The 20,266-nt window shown below is 45.2% G+C and overlaps 1 protein-coding gene across 10 annotated transcripts in view; it reads left to right on the forward strand.

Moving 5' to 3' along the window:
* The window catches only part of IL1RAP (interleukin 1 receptor accessory protein), a 48,337-nt gene that overhangs the window by 20,126 nt on the left and 7,945 nt on the right, over positions 1–20,266 (forward strand). For all 10 annotated transcript variants that reach the window (XM_065073622.1, XM_065073621.1, XM_065073619.1 and 7 more), the window contains 8 exons: positions 8,215–8,500; positions 9,244–9,436; positions 11,217–11,382; positions 12,154–12,225; positions 13,334–13,463; positions 14,420–14,568; positions 16,900–17,049; positions 17,762–17,905. In XM_065073622.1, the coding sequence (XP_064929694.1) occupies positions 8,244–8,500; positions 9,244–9,436; positions 11,217–11,382; positions 12,154–12,225; positions 13,334–13,463; positions 14,420–14,568; positions 16,900–17,049; positions 17,762–17,905 (1,261 nt within the window). In that variant the 5' untranslated portion in view covers positions 8,215–8,243. The remainder of the gene's footprint in view (positions 1–8,214; positions 8,501–9,243; positions 9,437–11,216; positions 11,383–12,153; positions 12,226–13,333; positions 13,464–14,419; positions 14,569–16,899; positions 17,050–17,761; positions 17,906–20,266) is intronic.

Here is a 20,266-nt window from a genome sequence, read left to right on the forward strand (position 1 = left end):
CAAAGTACCCAACATCACCAGTGCTTCTGGATTCAGGTGGTGGCTGGAGCACTGAAGGTCTGACTGCAGCAAGCCAAAAACTGAGATCCAGCCCCAGAGGTCAGAGCTGCCGCCTGCATCATCTCTCCTGAATGCCGATCTGCACTGTGTCTCTCTTGTGCTTAGCAGAGAGGCAGAGCAGCTACTTATGGCCAGGGGAAATTTGCAGATTAATAAATTACTGTCTGTAAAACACTTTGAAGATGGAAAGCCTTGCACGGCTCCTCAGGATTATTACTATATAGTTCTTATTCTACTGATGGGGTTCTATTTTCCTTATGATTTGTGACAGCCCCAGAAGCTGAGAAGCTTATTTTAGTGTGTAAAGTCAAAAGAAAAATAGATTAAACTGCGTTATTGTTTTCTAAAGAGACTAAATCCCTCCCCCATCATCTTCTCTTGGGATTTCCTGACTTCCTCCTACTCTTCCAATCTCAGCTTCTTGCTGTCCTGATTTAGGACATGATTTTATAACCGTTCATACCCATCTGTGAGTTACTGCAGTTGTAGACGTTTATGGTGCTTGGGGGCATGAAGTTATTCTACACGCAGGGTGTTGACAGGTGCATAACCCTGAAGTGGATGGAGACAAAACCGGCAGAGCAGAGCTGGCCTGGGTGCAGATGTGTGACTGCAGCCGCCAGCCTCCCTCTGCACCAGCCAGACTCATGCCCACCGAGGAGATAAGACCTCACATCTGCTTCTTGTCAGCTGAGGAAGGAGGTTGTGAGGGGTGAGTTTTGCACAGGCGTCAACATGATGTGACCCATCTGCGTTGAAGTGCAGAAACGTGTGGAGGAAAGTGGCCCATTTTGTGGGTGTTGCTGATGTGACATTGGATGGTCAATTTTGCTCCTCTGTGTCTATCAAATAGAGCATCAGGGGTCATTGGGGACCTATCTCCTATCTTCCTTATCCATCAGGTCCCCCTCTGCAGCTGCACAGTTGTGCACTCAGTGTCCTACACCTTATTGCACACAAGTGACTCCTGTCAGCCTCATACGCCCTTACAGTGCATTTTACTGTCTTCTGCATTTTCTGAGGCCAACCACTGCAGTGGGTTTTTATGCAGACATCCCTGTTGATGTCTGGTGGGCAGTGCAGAATTGTTGACTGTATCTTCAAGCAGGATGGGAGGCAACAGAGATTCTAAGTGCAATAATTAGGTTGCATGGGTTTAACTAAGCAAGCCTGTGGCAGGGCCAGGAGTTGAGCCTGCATCTTTTCAAATCCCGGTCTGATGTCCCAGGCACGCAGGAGAGCCGCTGCCAGCTTGAGCACAGCTCTAGGGTGATGCTAATCAGGTAAACCTCCTTTTCATGCTGCCTTTCCTACAGATGATTTTGCAACAGACTGTTCCATTCCCTCTGTCTCTCCTCCTCCCATGCTGCTCTGCTTTGCTTGGTGCAGCAATTTCCTCAATGAAGCGGGATGGAAAGTAGCTATTTGCTCCTTTTCTCCTTCGGGCTCTGAAGCAGTTCATAGCCCTACCTTTATCGTTTTGATCTCAATTTTAAGAAAGGCCTCCAGGAAAACATGTCTATCTTGCTAGAGAAGACTGAATTTTTTTTGACCCAGTTGCTGGAGGTAACCAAAATACTCTGCCACATGCAGTAAACACAGCTTTATGCACAGATACAGAGTGGAGGCATGGAGCTCTCTGTGGAGGAGTTTTAAAAGACACAAACAACAACTACCCCTCCCCATGTTACAGGCTGTGCTTGATTAAATAAGGAAATTTGGAGTCATGGGCTATGAACTCCATTACAGAATCACAGCTTTTTGGATGTTGTGCCTTGGCTGCTCCTTCTGAAGTTCTGGCTGTGCTGAAGTCAACAGAAGTTGATGCAGTCAGCTTGTTTTTGTGAAGCTGGCAGAGAGGCAGACCATCACACCTGTTTAAACTAGACTTTCAGAATCAACAGGTGACCACAATGTATAACATAAAAGTGCTTTTGGAAGTGATGAGCTGTTCTGCAACAGGAAGTCCTGTTCCTTTTTCCTTTCTCATTTGTATCTATATAAATTATAAAAGCAGCTGGGGAGACAGAGAGACTCCATCCTCATGTGCAGCATCCAGTGGATCTGCTTCCCCAAGGGCATCACAGCTCAGCAGCAAGACAGCATGAATACAGTGAGACTTGGGAGAAGCATAAATCCACATTGCTGGTGCCATTGCAGCAGAACCACAGGGACAGAGCCAGGTTGTGTCTGAGCTGCTCACAGGGAGGTTTTTGCCAGGACCATTTCCATTTGTTCTCTTGGAGAGGCTGTAGAAAGAAGGCAGTGAGGTTATGACAGGCCCTTTTTTGATGTATTCCAGCTGAAAGCCAGATTATAAATTCCTGCAGAGTTCATGCAGCTTCCAGGCTGAGCATCCAAGGCAGTGCTGAGCTCCAATCACTTTTTAGGCATTCTCTAACCACCATTCCCACTGCAGAGGTGGTGGGAACAAAAAGTGAGAAGTAGCTGATCTTGGCTAGGGCTAACCCAAGTTCTTTGTCATTCCCACTGATTTCAGGACGTCTGGGTCTGTGTCTCTTTTTGTAGTCCAGGGAAGATATTCTCATTTGTTTTTTCTCCATGCCATCCTCCTTCCATCATGTTGCAGTCAGATGGGGTACAGACAGCATGGGGAATGCTACCCTGCCACGCTGCCTCGTTGCTCAGCTGCTGAGCAAAGCACATGGGGGGTGTGTGATGCTGTGGGGTGTTCTTGTGCAGGATACACGTGTAAGAAGAAGAACACAGATGCAATGGAAGAGTGGGTGCTCTGGGCATGGGTATAAGTGGAAGGTGCACCCACGTGTGGCAGCTGACTACAGCTGATACCTCTTGTGCTCACAGCGCTGCTCCTCCATTCAGCCCAAGTTCCTCTGCTGCCTTCTCACTGACTGCTTTGAGCTCAAAAGAGGGTGGAGGAAAAAAAAAAAAATCAAGGTAGTAATGATTAATCCTTACTTAATTGCTTTGCCTGACAAACTTTTTCTGCCTGTTGATGCTGATTCTTGCATCAAGCTAATCGCTGGCCTGACTGTGGTCCCTGGGTGAAGGCTGACTCATATCAGCTTTGCGTTCAGATAATGCCAGCAGGGACAGCCGAAGAAAATAGGAAGCTGTTGAGATAGTGCAGCCCCATCTGATGCTACTGCTGAAATGGCATGGGGAAGAGGGGTCTGCAGGCTCATTCAACCAGCAGCATCGATGGCGCCATGTCCTGCTGCTGTGGCTTGGTCCTGTCTGTGTGCAAAGCAGGCCCCCTCCCAAAAATAGAGACAATTAAGGTGGGTGCATCAATTTGGCAAATGCAGGGTAATTTGTGCCAGCATGATAGATGGCCTCTCATAAGGATGGTTCTTTATTATTTATCTCACAGTATTTTTAACTAGGGGAAGCCTTTGTTTTTGTAGCCTCTGGGGAGGGAAGGGGTGGAGGCGGTGTGGAGCTGGTAGAGTTCTAGTGGTTGAGAATTTTTTTTGAAATGGTGGTACTTAAAATGGCTGCATAGAAATGCCAATCTGTGGAAAAAATGGGACAGCATTTCTTGATGTGGTCTTACTCTAGTTTTCTTTTTTTGATCCATGGGAAAAACAGTTTGTCTTTTCTTCAGAAATGTAAACAATTGCACCGATTTCATCTCTGTTTTGACTGTGTAGGTGCTTGTAATGGGTGCTGCCAATGCATTTCAAAAAGGAGTGTTTCAGCTGTGTATATTTGGAGTTCTGTTTCAAGGGGGTAAATCAGTGCAATAAGTGGAAGGTTGGGAAAGGTTTCCAGAAATGTCTGTTTTCACCTTTATGGAGCTGAGCAGCATCATTACTTTTTTTTTTTTTTTTTTCTCCCCTCTCTTTTGATTTTTTACTTTGCATCTGGAGGACCCACTTTATTCAGCTTCATTTGGCTTCTGAGGAGTCTGGTTTGGGATGCCTGATGTTTAAGCATGTTGTAGCACCAGCTTTAGAAATGGGAAAGATCTGACTATTTCTGTAACAAAATAGGTTTCTGTCCCTTGTACCAGTAGTAGATACCCTTGTGAACACAGATTGTGACATACAGTACAAGCAAGGAAGACATTTGGAGTTAGCTTTGCCAGTTCACCTAGTTCCCGGTGCACATCAGGAGGAACAGTAGCGCAGCAGCCCACTCTTACCTTTACCTCAAGGCACATGAAATCAGAATGAGCATCCTCATCCTGACTTTTCTGCCTGCACTTTCTCTTCCTGTTCTAGTGGTGGGTTTTTCCCTCTGCCGTGCAACCTCCCTCCAGCCTGCGTAAGCCTTATCCCTTTTCCCAAGGAGGGCTGTGGAAACATGACCGCTTCTTAGCTTTTTCCTGCATCGTCTGTCGGGGTAGGTATTATGGGTCATAGGCTGCCCTGCTGTGTGACTGCAGAGCACCCAGTGGTGAGAGGGGTCAGTAGAGGCATCTGCACCTTGTTGGTAATGGGAGAAGGGTGGCTTCTTTCAAAAGTATTTTGCAGAGACATTTCTAGGAAGATGCATTTGTGGGACGGTGGATTTTTAGATTATTTTGTTGTGTCCCTCAGTTGTGTGTGTAGTGTTCCACTCTGCAGTGTGGAAGGGACCATGGAGTTGCATATAGCTCCCCCATCTCTTCACTGGTTTCCATTTGTTAGTGAACCCTTGAAGTCACAGCATCAATGATTTAATCAGGAGCTGCTTTTAACCCCAGTGGCTGTTTTGTGTGGGAAACATTTCAAGAGAGCAGAAACTCATTTCCTAGGCTTAGCGAGTGTGAGTTGCTCCAAACAGTCACAACATCATAGTAGTTAGTGAAGTTTCTCACAAGTAGAGTGACTTCTTCAGTCTTCTTTCTGCAGTGTCCTCTTGAATATTGTTACTGGAGCTGCTCTGTGCCAATGAGGTTCAGTGTGAAGTAATGAAATTTGTTCAGACTATTCCAGTTCAGACTGACATCCAAGCAGCTGCATGCTGGTGTTAGCAGCAAATAGGCTCTGAAACTCCAGTGAAGGTTAAAAAGAGTGGAGAGGGCACAAAACATCACAGGGAGCTGTTACAAATTAAATTATAGCAATAATACTGTGAGCATCCCCTCTGCTTCATGTGTGTATGAGGAGTGCAGCTGGTTGTCTGGGCTCAAGCGGTTTGCTGCAAAAGTGCCACCACAGCAAAGGATGATGTTGGCACAGGGAGAAGAGCCACATCACAGCTGAGGAGGAAGAGGTTCACAAAGGTGTGTGTATGAAGGTCCCTCACATACCTTATCAGGCTGAGCCCAGCTATCTCTGGTATAAAACACCCCAAAAATCATAGTAGCTGTCAGCATGACATGGGGAGGAGGGAAGTTGCGCAAAGCACCACAACTCCTGTCGTCAGGGTTTCATGTGTGAAGGAGCTCTCTCCCCAGCACATGGTGTTTCTGCCACCTCTGCTGTGCGTGGTGGATCAAGGCTTTGCTCCCTGAGCCTTTGGGGCTGTCCTGCCCTGGCTTTGCCCTGGCAGTGTCCTTGTCAACAGGGTGACAGGCACAGCCTGTGATCTCAAGCTGTGCAGCTGCACCTGCCACATGGTGTAGCTGCTCGTTACCAGCACAGTTATGAGCTATGTTTGGTGTTCAGCTCAGAGCATGCAGCACCACAAGGCAGGACACATGTGGGGAACCTCAGGACTAGCTGTTTGGTGTGACAGTGTTCCTGAAGTCAAGTCTGAGACAAAATCTCCAAGTACTGCTCTTACAGTAAAGAATAATAACAGTCACCCCTTCCCCAGCCAAGACAAGACCCATACATTGCTTTTGAGTAATCTGGAAAGGAAAAAAAATAAAATAGTTGTATTTATTTTCAGTAACTCATTCAGATAGAACAGGTAACTAGTTTTACAGTGCTGATTTATGAGCTGTTGCAAAATGCAAGAGCTGTTCATGATTGCAAATTTCATTGATGTTGACTCAAAGAATTTCAGTACTGTAATGTTTTATATAGTTTTCTTTCTCTTCAGTTCTGCCCTTTGAAGGAATATGGACAATTTGCCTCTCTGCAGCCAAGAGGAGACAGCAGAGTCAGGTGCTTGGGAAGAGAACTCAGGTGTCCTGATTTACACACCCAGGTCTGCCCCTTACAGAGGGAAAGGTTTTCTTTTTGAAAACAAATGCCCCCCACTCCATGAGTAGTAAGCAGTACTTTGTAATGCAATTAGCAGGCAGTCTATGGCAGGCCCATTTGTCTCATTTACCACTCTATGGAAACTTGACCATGCCTAATCCAGTAGCTTGACTCTACCAGCATAAAGCAGTGTACTGGTTCTGGTTGGCCTTGACCATCGTGGCAATTGGTGACTACGCACCTTCTCGTGGTATAAAGCTTCCAGTAGTGGTTTGTCTTTCAAAATGAGCCTTGGCGCTGATTGTGGTAGCAACTGTACTGGATGATGCTGTGCAGTTCTAAAAGAAACATCTATATGTTTTTTAGATGACGAGCGATGGCACTCTCCAGCCATTTGGGTTTGGGGTTCCTGCTAGCAAATACTTGTACCCTGGGTCGTTTTGCTGCCTCTTCCTAGTCCAATTCACTTTCTTCTTCCAGAAGCAGAACTCTGTCGTATGGGTGTTTGGCTTTCCACAGCAGGAGCAGTGCAGTTTGCGTTTACATTTATGTGTAAACCTGCCAGAAAACATTTCTGTTCTTACTGGCCCAGATTTCCTCCTTGCTGTGACTAACCATTGCTGAGCCACAGGAGTCAGTGTTGATGCCTTAAAGCACTGTGTGCCCATCTTCTCAAAGGTTTATCTCTTTGCTTTTTTAATTAAGTATGAATTTGGGGCCAAGCTACATCCCACTGTCTATTTAAGGAAGATAAAATGCCAGAAATCCTGCTTTGGGCTTATGAAGTCAGTTCAGAAGAACAGGGCTCAAAGACTGTATTGTATTCTGTTTTTCCTCTTGGTCTGAATTCTTCTACAATAATATCTGCAAACTGGAGAGGCTTTGCAGTGTTGTCTGCGGTGTGCCTGTGATATGCTGAGACACCTTTCCTGGAGACCACTGCAGGCAGCATACCTCTCTCCTATTCAGCTCATTTTGGGCTCTCAGATGTCAGGCTGCCCCAGTTAATGTGTCCCAGCAGCTGCAGGAGGTGTGCTGGATGCTGCCCTGCCATGCTCTACCTCGTCAGGGCAGGGAGATGGGGGATGCAGTGACAGCAGCCTCTACGTGTGTCTCAGCTGGTGCTGGCAGCACAGGTTGCCCTCAGGTTTGCTGACACCCTGGTACCGTACTCTGCTTGTGCAGAGTCCCTCTGTGACTGGGCATCCTGATGGGTAGGAGGAATGGAGTGGAAAGGAGCTCTCAGAAAAGAAATGGATTTTGACTTGTGCTGTTTGGCCTGAAACTATTCACTAATGACAAGAATAAATTAAAAAAAAAGGCACCGTACAGCTTTTTCTCATGCTGCCCTGTTTCTATGTCAGCCTGAGTCAGTGAGCTATGCTGAGCCTACGGAACTGAGCTTGGGGAATGCACCTGGGGGCTGCTTGGGGATCCCCAAGGGAATCTGCTGCCACCTCCATACTGTCTCTTTTGCCCCTCAGCCTCCCTTCCCAAACTTCACTATGAACAGTTGCTACATGTCACTTGTACTCTTTATGTTACCATGGCTGGTGTTGTGTGAATCCATCACAGGAATGACAGCCCTTGTTCCCAGAACCCACGATCCAGCTTCTTCTGGCAGGGACAATGGCCCATAGCTCCAAGGGAGGGTTGATGTTCATATTGTTTCTCTTCTTCCAACACCTCTATTTCCATCTTCCCTGTCACTGTGCCTGGATGCACACACACCTCTAGCATTGTTTTCACCCAGATTTCATCTTCCTACACTGGATAATTTTAAGGTTGAATTTTCTTGGAGCTCCTTTCAAAGCCTGGTGTTTTACGGCAATATCCTATCATGTTTTCCTGATGGGGGATAAATAGCTTGGAAGGAGGTGTATGAAGGAAAGTAGAGGTTTGCAGGTTCTCTAGGAATGAAGACAGTATTCTTGCTCTGCTTTGTAAAAGCCCAGTTTGCTTCCACTGAAAACACCACATATTTACCTCTGATTTTAATGGGGACAGGACTGAGGGCTGTGGGGAACATGGGCAGAACTGTTCTTCTCCCTCGGACTTGCAAGTTAAGATACTTTGTTCTTCCTGTTTGCAGAACGATGTGATGACTGGGGTGTGGACACCATGAAGCAGATCCAGATTTATGATGGGGAACCTGCCAAGATCAAATGCCCACTTTTTGAGACCTTCTTGAAATACAACTACAGCACAGCCCATTCTGCTGGCTTAACCCTGATCTGGTACAGGATCGGGCAGGACCGGGATCTGGAGGAGCCCATTAATTTTCGTCTCCCAGACAATCACATCAGTAAGGAGAAAGACACCCTTTGGTTCTGGCCTGCTCTTCTCAATGACACAGGGAATTATACTTGCATGCTCAGGTAGGTTGTGCAGTGCAGCTTCTGCATGTCTTCAGCATAATCAAAGGACTTTCATGGAAGTGATAAAATTACACTGCTAGCACCAGATCTTTCTGTAGGGAGAAGACCATTTACATAAGCATTACAGGGAAAAGAATGTTACAATTATAAGACCGCTCAGTACTGAGCCAATTTACATCGTAATAATGCTTGGAGCCTTGCAAACATTAATGAACATGCCTCTCCTTTCTAGCTGCAAGTGTCCATGAAAATATTATTGCTGAGCCCATGGCAAAATCCACAGACACTATTAAGAAGTGGTCTGTATGTCTACAGTAAAAACAGATGCAGGGGTAATGTTTTGACTGCATGCTAATTTGGCAAAGATTCATGAGATTCAGACTTCTAGGAAATTAAAAGTGTCTCTAAGTGTAGTAAAAAATGAACATAGCATCTGCTATGCACTGAGTGCAAGAGCTCTTTTTGATCTTCCTCACGTTGTCTCTTCATTGTGTCTTTGACCCTATTATCTGCTTTAACAGCAGGGGAGTGGACATTGCTTGTTAGTCATCTTTATAGGCTTTTCTGAGCTTGTGTGGCCATCTCTGGTGTTTTCTTTCCCATTTATAAATGAGTCAACTAAGGCTGTATACGCCTCATCAGTGCTATGATGCTCATTATTGCAGACGTGATTTTTATTTCATTCCACTGTAACAGGAGAAAACAAGTTTCAACTAATCAGCCCTATCCTCCTCTCTCCTTAGAAATACCACTTACTGCAGCAAAGTTGCATTTCCCTTGGAGGTTGTTGCAAAAGACCCGCACTCTTGTGTGAGCCATTCAATAAAACCTGCTGAGCAGATGCTCTACTTGGAGGATGCCGATGAGAAGATCATCTGTCCAGATATTGATGGGTTTTACCCTGCCGGTGTAACACCAACTGTCAAGTGGTACTTCGTAAGAAGGACTTTTTGTCTTTGTTGTATCTGAAAAAGCAATGGTTGGCATGAGAATCGTGGAGCTATCTTTCAGTGTCTCCACAGCAATTAAGCTGTTAATGCAGCTTTACTAATTCTAAGAGCTTTGTTTCCTCTGAGTTCAAGGATAGAACCACCCTTGGAGGAACTTAAATAAAATTGAGAGCTAACACTGGATTTTTTTTTTACCAGCATGCATGAGTGGAGAATGCTCTAGCAGGGATTTAGGAGCTTCAGTTTAGCTGCTGGCGGTACACCTGACCTGCAACGTAAGCAAGGCATTATCTCCCTGTAAAGGAAACTGTGATTCATATTCCCTTTTCTCTAAAAACAAACAAACAAAAAACAAACACCACAACCCAAAATAAACAAACAAAACCAAACACCACCTGCTAATGAAAATGACATCCTTTTCAAAATCCTTTGAGGTCAGGAAATGAAGTTGTACATCAGGCCTCTGCAAGGACCATGGATGTTCTGTTTGACACAAACCAGCAAACCTCTTTTATGAAGATGGAGACACCCCTACCCTGCCTGCTCTGATAATTGGGCTGTTTCCAGCCATCCTTAGGCTCTTTCCTAGAGAATTACTCCTCAATTTTATTAAATTTTGACCTCAGGGTTTTTCTCTAGGTGGATGCCTTTAGTCAAGTGAGAATAAGAATTCTCAGGGCACGTGCAGCCAGAGGCTTATGGGACTGAGTTCTCTAGCTGCTTATAAAGCACTTTTTGATTTCTAAATAGAAGGTTCTATATTAGTGAACTTAATAATAAAGGAAGTTGGCAACAAATATATCTGATCTCAAAAATAGATAAACAAAAAAACTACCCCAAAAGAAAAAAAAACAACAAAACTCTAAAACCCTTCAGGAAAAGCTTATGCTTTTATCGAAGAGGAGCAGTTTCACTCTAGTAGTTGAAATGTTTTACTTGTACCATTAATTGAAATTCACTTCTCAACAATCAATTAGCAGAATGAAACAAAAAGCCCCATGGAAGTAATTTTTCAGGCAGCAAGTCATCTCATGCCTAATAAAAATCATTAAAAGTGGTATATGACCCCTGCCTTAAACTGCCTATGAGGATGTATCTGATTTGGAAATGTGCCATTCTTAAATAATCTCTTAGAAAGCGTGCACATCTTTGGGCTTTATGACAATCACAGTGTTATCTGCATAACCCCTTTCTGAAAAGGGATCTCTAGCTTGATACTTAGCAGAAGTTTCCTGCCTCGCCTGACGGAAGAGAAGAGTTATTAAGGCTTCTGTACTATAGATTTTTGTTTGCCAGTTGCCGATTTTGGGGCCTCAATCTCAACTGAAGTCACTCAGGGTAGCTTGATTAGTCCTGAAAGAGTTAGATATGCTGACATCAATGGGGGACATGTCCTTTAGCCATAGTGTCAATTTGTGAATGCATCATTATTTTCTTCCTGTCTCTTTTTACACTCCCTCTTTGCTAGAGGTGCTCACCTTGATTGCAAATGTACTTCTGGATCAGAGATCTCTCTTTTATAAAATTGTCTGTATTTAAGGTGGGGTAAAACTGTTAGGGTTATCTGCTTCATCACCTCATTTTCAAGGTGAACATACCAGCTTTTTTATTCCAACATGCTCAAAGTTCACGGTATTTAGGTCCGACCTGCATCACAATCCCAAGTATCACAGTCATAGTTTAAAAACAGATCTTTGTAGTAGCATTTAAACAAATATCTTTACTTTTGAGTCCTAAAACTCAACTGTTTTTCTGCCTGACTCCAGAACTGCAACTTTGTGCATAACTTCAATGAACGATACCCCCGAGGGCCCAGGTTTGTCATCGGCATTGTCCGCAGCATGTATGAAGGGAATTACACTTGTATTGTGACATTCAAGGACCATGGAAGAGCCTATAATCTCACCAGAACCATAAAGATGAAGGTCGTGGGTAAGAATGACTTTAAAATTTGTAAAATGCATGTGGATAACTGTAGAAGTGGTGAAAACAGCTAGAAGAGACTATTATAGGATCCATTTGTGGTTGTGCTCAATATGCATTACCCAACTGATGTGGTATACTTTTGCTTGCTGGGGTCGGCCTTGTGTGTCTGTCCAGGACATGTTGCTCTGAAGGTTCAACCCACCACCATGTCAAATGTCCCAAGCACCACAGAGGGTGACCACACTTAGGCTGGTGAGGTACAGTCCATGACATGGCCAGGGGTACCCTCTGCTGGCATGCGAGTGCATAACCCTGACATTCTTGCGAATTTTTGACTCCTTTGCCCTTTGATTGATGTTATTTGTGGGGTTGTCCCATTATAGCCATTCTGAGTCCCACGGCAATGGCTGCTTTAAGAGCTGAATTAAATACTTGTGATGGGAAATGATGTTTGTACCTTGTTTTTTAGAAGCAGCAATAAAAACAAACTGGTACAGGTTGTGTCTTGTGGGAGATGAGAGGGGTGTGGAGCTCTTCTGACATGAAAGGCCCGAAAACTTGTTTCTAGAGTTACTTAAACTTTGGAGGAGCCTCAAAATCTAGTTTGGGGACTAGGATTAGATTTCTCTTTGCATGGAACTCTGCAGCAGGATTGTATCACAAGTTAGACTGGGACATGTGCAGTGGGTTGTAAGGGCATCATGAGCGAGGCTGCAAGGACCCCAGGTTCTCCTGGAGTCTGGGTCTCCATGGGGGGCTCTCTGTTCTTTCCCACAGGATCTCCAAAAAAGGCCTTGCCACCACAGTTCTCTTCTCCAAATGAGAAAGTTGTCTACGAACTCGAAGCAGGTAAAGTTGCAATGATCTCTGCCTGCTGTTGCTGCCCAGGCAGCCAGCCTGCGGGGACATGGAGACCCAGCCAGGCACAGCAGCTCTCGCCTTCCACTGCATCCCTGGTGCTTTCCCTTACAGAGCACATGAGCTGCTGCAAGTTGCCTGGCAGACGGCATTGAGTTCCAGTTTTTTATGCTGGAGTACGACAGCACAGCTTTCGAAGTTTATTTTTGCAAGCACAGATAAAGATAGATACTCAGGCATGGAGATGCAGGACTGCAGAAGCAGATGAAACAGGGACCCTCGACTGCTTAGAGAAGTTCCTGTAGGACCTTGTCTCAGTCCCTGGCTGTGCTTTGCTCCAACCCTCCCTTGTTCAGCCCCTCAGTGGCTTCAGCCTTCTGGCCACTTTTTGGCCGATTGCTTCCTAATTAATGAGAGCTCTCCTTTCGCTGGCCTCACATCATTGTGGGATGGGGAACCACACCCCTTCCCCCACCCCATCTGTTTAGACTGATGGCTCTTTGAAGCAATTCCCTATCTTGAATGGATCATGTCCCGTTACATTGCTGTAATAAATGTGGTGCCAATGATGATGATTAGCAGTAGAGTTTTCACTTTAAAGCAAAGCTTTTTTGGCTCAGAAAGTCAGACTTCTTCCATAGCCACTCTAGAAGATAAAACCACAGGCTGATCACAAAGATATTCACACTCCTAAGCCTAACCTTGAGGGGAAGCTAAATGCCTGAACAAGTGTTCCCACACAAAAATGTTTTGTGGAGCTGGATCCTTCACTTTATGGCATCTATGCCTTGTGCGGTGGGGATGATAAACACAGGGAAGTGGTTGGCATGGAGCATCTCCTTTTGGGTGGGTGACTTGCGGCAGTCAAGGAGTTTTTAACATATTTGAAAAGGCAGGATATTTTTTTCTATTTATTTTTCTATCATAAATCAACATGTCTGGTGTGCTAAACTGTTATCAGATGTCTGAAGATGGATGTTGGCCTCATTCCCTCCTGAAGGGAGGCAGAGCTCAGGCTGGTAAGATCACTGGAAAGCACAAAAGCCAGGGTGATTCTGTTCCTGCTTTGCAATACCTCACTATGGTCCTTTCTTCCCAGGAGAGGACCTTGTTCTGCCCTGTGAGGTCTTCTTCACTTTCCTGAAGGATTCCCGGACTGAGGTGTGGTGGACCATAGATGGGAAAAGCACAGATGACATCGTGGACCCCAAGATAAAAGTCACACAAAGGTAACATACTAATGTGGACCTTCGTTTGTATCTGATTCTCTCTTGGATCCTGCAAAGGGGTGTGAGCACAGACATGCTACAGTCCCATTTTCCTTTGCAAGGGAACGTGGAGTCCCCTGTGTCCCTGTTAATCAGAAATTCCTGTGTCTGCACCATGCCATGTTGAGCACCAGGAGCTCTAGGGAGGAGGCCTCCAGACCTCAACAGCATCTCATCTTACAGAAGTTTTTGAGGGAGCTTTGTTTACCAGTTCACATCATCACTTGTTTAGGTTCTGGCAGCGGTGCCAACAGCTGTTGCTCTTGTCAGACTTCTAAACCAGGGGCAGACACAGTTTTATTTAGAGAAATGTTCCCGAATAGCATAAGTGATAAAAATGTTTAAAAAAACAGAGGCTGAAAACAAAAAAGTAATATTATATATAGTATTGATTAGAAGGAATAGACACTCAATTAGATGAAGAAACCCAAATGAGGTTGAGAGTCCCATTTGCTGAGTGTCAAGGGCAGTCGCTACCCTAATTAGTTTGCAAACCTATGTAGAAAAAGGAAATGCTATTATCCCCATTTTGCAGATGATGAATTCAAGCAGAGAGAGACAAAGTGACTCATCCAGGATTTCCCAGGGAATGTGACTTGGCCTCTGAAGTCTGAGTTCCTGAGATCTTGTTGCTTTGTAGGCAAAAACTTACTTTATCTGTAAAATGCAATGTGACACAGCTGCAGTATGAGAAAATTATGAATGGCAAAATAAATACTAAGAAAAAACAGATAAAGAAACAGCTGCAGCTGTGTTAAAATCTGAAGTCTTATCGATTTATAAATATCAGCTTAGGTGTTTTTTGGGTTTTGTTTTTTTTTTAGAGAGTTTGGTTACATCAGGGAAAGGACTATTTGTCACTAAAAACCTGCTGCATATTGTTTCACATATGTAATGCCCTAGTTTTTCTTTTACAGTGAAATTACTAGAGCTTTTGAAGACAAAACTGTCATAAGGACTCTAACGGTTGCAAAAGCCACACCAGAGGACTTGAAACGGAATTATACTTGCTATGCCAGAAATGCCAGAGGCGAGGACCATAGCCAGGCCGTAGTGCACATGAGAGGTAAAAGACTTGCAAAGCATGGGTGTGAGATGAGGCTTGCTTAAAAGCAGCTGTCGGTCCTGCCTTTAGCCTTGCTCTGAAAAACAGTACAGGAACAAATAATTCCATCAGGCCTTTTTCCCCAACACACGCTATTCTCTCTACACCGCTGTATTATTGCTGTCGTACCGCACCACTACTTGGAGACAGGGAGCAAAGGATGTGAGTCATGTGCACCCTAGCCATGGTAAAGTGCCTGAGGAGAGAAACGGGTGGATAGACCTCTTGTTCTCATCCCATCTGTGTATCACAATTGAAGCAGACCTGAGGGGACAGGGTGCTTGAAAATGATGTTAGGTTACTTGATTGTGTGAGGGTTTTGTGCGATGCAGCAGCCACTGGTTGTCATTCTCCAGAAGTTGCTGACGTTGCTCAAGGAGTGAGACAGTCTAACCACAACTCTCAGTGGTTTTAGTCCTTGCTGCCATGACACTCCAGTCTAGATACAGCCACCTCAGCATGGATGGTATGGACTGATACAGCCCTGTTGAGTGTGGGTTTTTTCCTACATATTTCTTGCATCAAAGATTTTGCTCACATTTCTCAGACCCACCTCTCAGTAATAAGAACTGAGCCTTCACTATAAGTATGTGATGTTTCCTGATTGAGGTGGATATTTCTCTTTTCAACCTCATCTAGAGCTTCAATACCTGCTTGCTGTAGGTCAGACCTTCCTTCTCCCATGAGGAATGTTGCCCTGCCTTGTGTAGCCCATGCCAGACACCTCCTTCCCCCTACTCTGCCCTCTTAAAATGGGAAGGATCACAGAGTCCTTTCCTGGACAAGCTCTTTCTCTTCCTTCTTGGTACTTATCCTCCTTCCTTCTTAGTCCCATTCCATTGAGACAAACCTTTTCTAGATCACTGGGAAAGATCGATAGACCAAACACACAACTGACAAAGGCTGGAACCATCTGCCAGTGTGTTCATCCTACATGCATAATTCTTCAGGGATGATAACGTTTGTACATGTAGCAGAAGGGAATCTAAAGTCTTCAGATTCTTTCTCTATACAGCAGTACCACCTAAATGCTGTTTTTTAGTAGACTGATCTGTATTATCCTCTCTCTCCCTCCCTTATTGGCTCTTGAATAGTTGAGTGGGTTTGCTCAGAGCAGATCTGATTATTCATCACCCCTCTTTCATGCTCTCTTCATAGCAAAATCCAAGAACCTTCCGCAACCACTGCTGGCAGAGCAACCTTCAACTAAGCTCACTGCAGACCATCCCACTGTGCACAGGAACATCAAATATGCCAGAACCTAACCCCTCAGCACTTATCTTCCAGTTTTTAGCAAGTATCTATATGTTGGCTCCAACTCTTTCATTACATTAGGTTATATACGTTTCCTGCTTTTTCTGGAAGATTTCCCTCTCCTTTTCATGTACTTCTGCTGCTCATTACTTAATGAAAGTTGCTAAATTGTTTCAATTTTCTTTTTTTTGTAATTCAGTTTCTAGTAAAATCTTGGAATTTGCTGATATTTCTACTCACTGTTGTTCTTTCATCATGCAGTTTGCCAGTGTGCATGTCAGCTGTTACCTGAATCGCCACAAAAAGAGAGTTGCCCAGGGATACAGTTAGAAGAGTTATTTTCTGTCCTTAATACAAAGAAGCAGCAGTGGTGTGACAGACACTGTATGAGTTGGAGGGGGATGGGGCTGTGATGTTCTGGCTCGATATTGATAGGTTGTTCTATTTGTTTGCAAGCATTTCAGCTTTTCTCTAAGGCACTATGATTCTTCTCTCCTGGTAGAAAACAATCAGGCCATGGCCAGTTATATCCTTGCTGTCAATCTGGGGCAAACCACAAGAACTAAGTGTGTTTATGGAGGGAAAATGGTGGCCATTGCCTTTATTTTGTTGCAGGTGAGCTTTGGTTGGCTCTCCTAGAAGTAAATGTTATTGTGTTGCCCTAAGAGTGTACATATGCTGCTGAGAAGGTCACATTCATGAGCTGGCTTTGGACTGTGCGGGTGGTTCCCATCAACAGGTTATTCTACCATCTGGCTGCTCCCAGGGTCTTGCTTAGAGACAGAAGTCAAGCCTGTGCTTTGAGTTGCTCTGCCAGCCCAACCAGACCTAGTAACCCAGAATGGGGACTCCAGGTTGGCCAGCCATCACGTGTCCTGCCAGAAAAGCCTTGGCTTGGCCACCCTCCTCTGAAGGGCCAGCTTGGCTCCTGGCTGTTCCTCTGTTATGTTTGACTGCATGTGACACAAGCTTGTTTCTGCTTAGCTGAAAGCTCAACCTGTTTGGTAAACCAGATCCCCTCTTTCTTTTTGAATCCAGTTGTAGCACCGAAGTACACTGTGGAACTGGCCTGTGGACTGGGGGCAACCGTCCTGCTCGTTGTGGTGCTGATAGTCATCTATCATGCTTATTGGCTTGAAATGGTCCTCTTCTATCGGGCTCATTTTGGAACAGATGAAACCATCCTAGGTAAGGACTTAAAGGGCTTATATTTATTTTATCCTGCTACAGGCCAGACCCTTCATGGGCAAGATAAGTCATCGAGTTTCAGTAAGTCCCTGGTTTCTCTAGTGACTCTATGTAAGGATTTACGAATCCAGGGTGATTTGCTTTAACATGTGGAAAGGCATCCAAAAGGATGGATATGGAGGTCACTCTTTTGTCCTCAGTTCTTTCATAGCTTCCATGTTACTGGGAGTTCATCTCTTGGGACTCTGAGCTGAGATTTCTTCCTCTGTAGCGTGAGGAAGATGTTCGAGCTCTCACAGTTTGTGGTGTGAACCTGCCAAGGGACTGCGGTGGCTTTTGGAAGGTGTAGGCAGGGTACAAGTCTCTGTCTGGTGGGACTGCTCATGTGGATAGACAGCAATGAGGGGAAGCAATGTCAGAGATGTCAAAAGACAAAAGGACACTGGACAGAATGGCTTGACCATCTTGCTGTGATCTCATGCCTTCAGAGACCCAGCAGTGTCTCAGTACCTTCATGTTCAGGCTGGGTAGTAAAAGAGGCAGCGCTTCTGTCCTGTAACTATAGAAATCAATGTGTCTCAACCTGCAGTGCCTGGGCTCAAAACGAGCCCTCATATCTGCTTTTCCTGGGAAGCAAGTCGAAGGCTCAGCATGTGCAGTATCACAAGTGTCTCTTCTGCCATTTGTGTTTCTCTGTACTCCCAATGCTCAGACGGGAAGGAGTACGATGTGTACGTGTCCTACGCACGCAACGCGGAGGAGGAGGAATTTGTGCTGCTGACGCTGCGGGGAGTCTTGGAGAATGAGTTTGGGTACAAGCTGTGTATCTTTGACAGAGACAGCCTCCCTGGGGGAAGTGAGTATTTCACAGAGGGCTGCGTTCTATGTGCAACCTCTCTTTGTTGTTCTTTGAGGTACTGATAATTGATAGGAACTGACCTATCCAGATTAACTTTGTCTTTTGTTTTTGTTTTGTTTTTTTCCCATTTGCATAAACACATTCTTGTTGGTACCTTCTAATGTTTTTGCTTCATGTGACAACGTCACAGATGCTCCAGGCTACCAAAAAGGCTGCGATGAGCAAGTGGTGGTGATTGGTCATTTGAGTTGCTCCCCACAGGAGTGACGTGCAGAAGTGATTGATGTATCAACATGAGGGAACTGGACCACTGACCTTCATGCAAACCCTCTGAGCTGCCTTAAGAAAGGGGATAAAGGCAAGGCTAGAAAGAAAAGAGGCAGGGGGAGTGTGATCCTGGACCAGACTGATAGTTCACAGCAAGGTAATTGTGAGTGTCTGTAAAAACCAGGAGTGTTTGCTGCATGGAGGTGTGGAGAGCACTGTGCCAACGTCACTGAGAAGATCACATGCCCTCCCAGAAGGCCTCCCACTCACCCTCATTAATTATAGTGTCTGTGTCTAACATGGCATACAATTAGGTTGCTATGATTAAGAGTACTCTGTTGCAGGTAGCGAGACTCTTCACTAAAATGTAATATTTTTTTTCACAGTTTCAAGCTAAAACATACAAGGTTCTACCCACAGTGTCTGCTGGAGGGATGCAGGGAATCACTAAGAATGGAAGTTTGTGAAACTCTCCAGATATGCATATGGTCACAGAGGTGCCACAGCAAGGGCACAAATCTAGCCAACACTCCTGTGTCCTGGGGGTGAGTGGGCTGTATGATCCCTGATGCCTACTGAAAGTTCAAAACTTGAACTTTTGCCCATGCATACCACCCCACTTTGAATTCACAGGCTTTGGGTCAGGATGCCATTGATGACAGAACCTGGGCTGATAAAGTCCATTGGGGTCTCTTTTGGGTAGAACAAGAGGGACTGTTGGAGTCCCGGTCCAGCTGCATGACAGAGGGAGCAGAATCAGTCTGGGGTCTTCTTTTTCTGTCTCCTAGATTATTGCTAGGACACAGCACATGTAAGTTTGAGGGCAAATAAATACATGTGCCTCAGGGGACAGGGTTACAGCTGCAGTTCTGGTGCTGTTCCTTTTAGGGAGAGCCTAGATGACATGGCAGGGCACCCTGCAGCCTCTCTTTGCTTGATGCCAGCACCAGGCTCGTAGGAGGTTTGCTGTGAGCTTTTCTCACCAGTTGTTCCTGAAGACATACATCTCCCTCCTGTTCTCTCTGCTGCTTTTTGCCATCCTTCCCTTCATTTTCCTTCCAGCACAGCTCTCCTGGGCTCCCTGCCCTTCACCCATCCCCACTCGCTGTGGCCGTCACTGCCAGCCTCAACCCAGCACCAGCCTTCCAGAACACTGCCTGGGTGGCTTGTCATCACACAGCCCTTTGCAACACTTCTGTGGCTTCCCCGTTGCTGCTTAGCTTGGGATTTGACTAATGTCCTTCTTGGAGAAGCACAGTGGGTATAGGGAACAGCTTTTGGCAGCTGGGGTCATGCCTCCAGAGTGTGCATCTGTGTTGCAGGTAGAGGGTTATGTTGTCCTTGATGAAGAAACAGTGAGAGACGGATTATCCTCTGAGTTTGCTGACAGGAACTAATCAAATGTGCTTGACAGCTAAATGAAGTTTCCTGTCAGCGTTATTTTGTTCTCCATTGCATTTTCTGACCAGTCAAGAGCATTGCCTTGTCAATGGTGTGTGGAAGATCCTGCAGCAGAGAGTGCAAGTGCTGGGATTCACACTTACAAGGAATTTTCACATTAATTACAGAAAGGTACCTAAGGACAGTCTACCTGTAGATGTTAGAAAATTAAAGAGGATCCACAGTTGCTATGACATGTCTCCAGCTCAAAGCGTGTCACTTTTGGGACACTTCATTAAAAGTCCTCAGAGCAGTTTACTTGTCATTTCTCACTCAAATCTACTTTCATTGATGACATCAACAGGAATAGCTGGATGAGTAACAGGAGTTGAGATGGTAGTATTTCCAAAGCAAATTAACCCATGAGGATGCTCAGGGAGGGTGTAGATACTTATTGTGTGTGTTTGGTGTGGGGAAACTGAGGCAAGAGGAGTGAAGGAATTACCCAGAGTCATTCTGGACATCTGCCAGAGGAGGATGTAAGTATAGGCATTCAGACTTCCCAGCGCCTTTTTAGGCTGAGTCTTTTTCCTTGAGGTCACATGTTGTCCACCGGGCAATTTTCCTGCTTAGCTCCAAAGAGCCTCTTTTTTTGCTCTCACCGGAAGGAAGCTAAATCACAGCCTATCAGAGCATCCCTCTTGGCTACCT

This window comes from Columba livia, chromosome 9, assembly GCF_036013475.1.
Source record: "Columba livia isolate bColLiv1 breed racing homer chromosome 9, bColLiv1.pat.W.v2, whole genome shotgun sequence".
NCBI lineage: Eukaryota > Metazoa > Chordata > Aves > Columbiformes > Columbidae > Columba > Columba livia.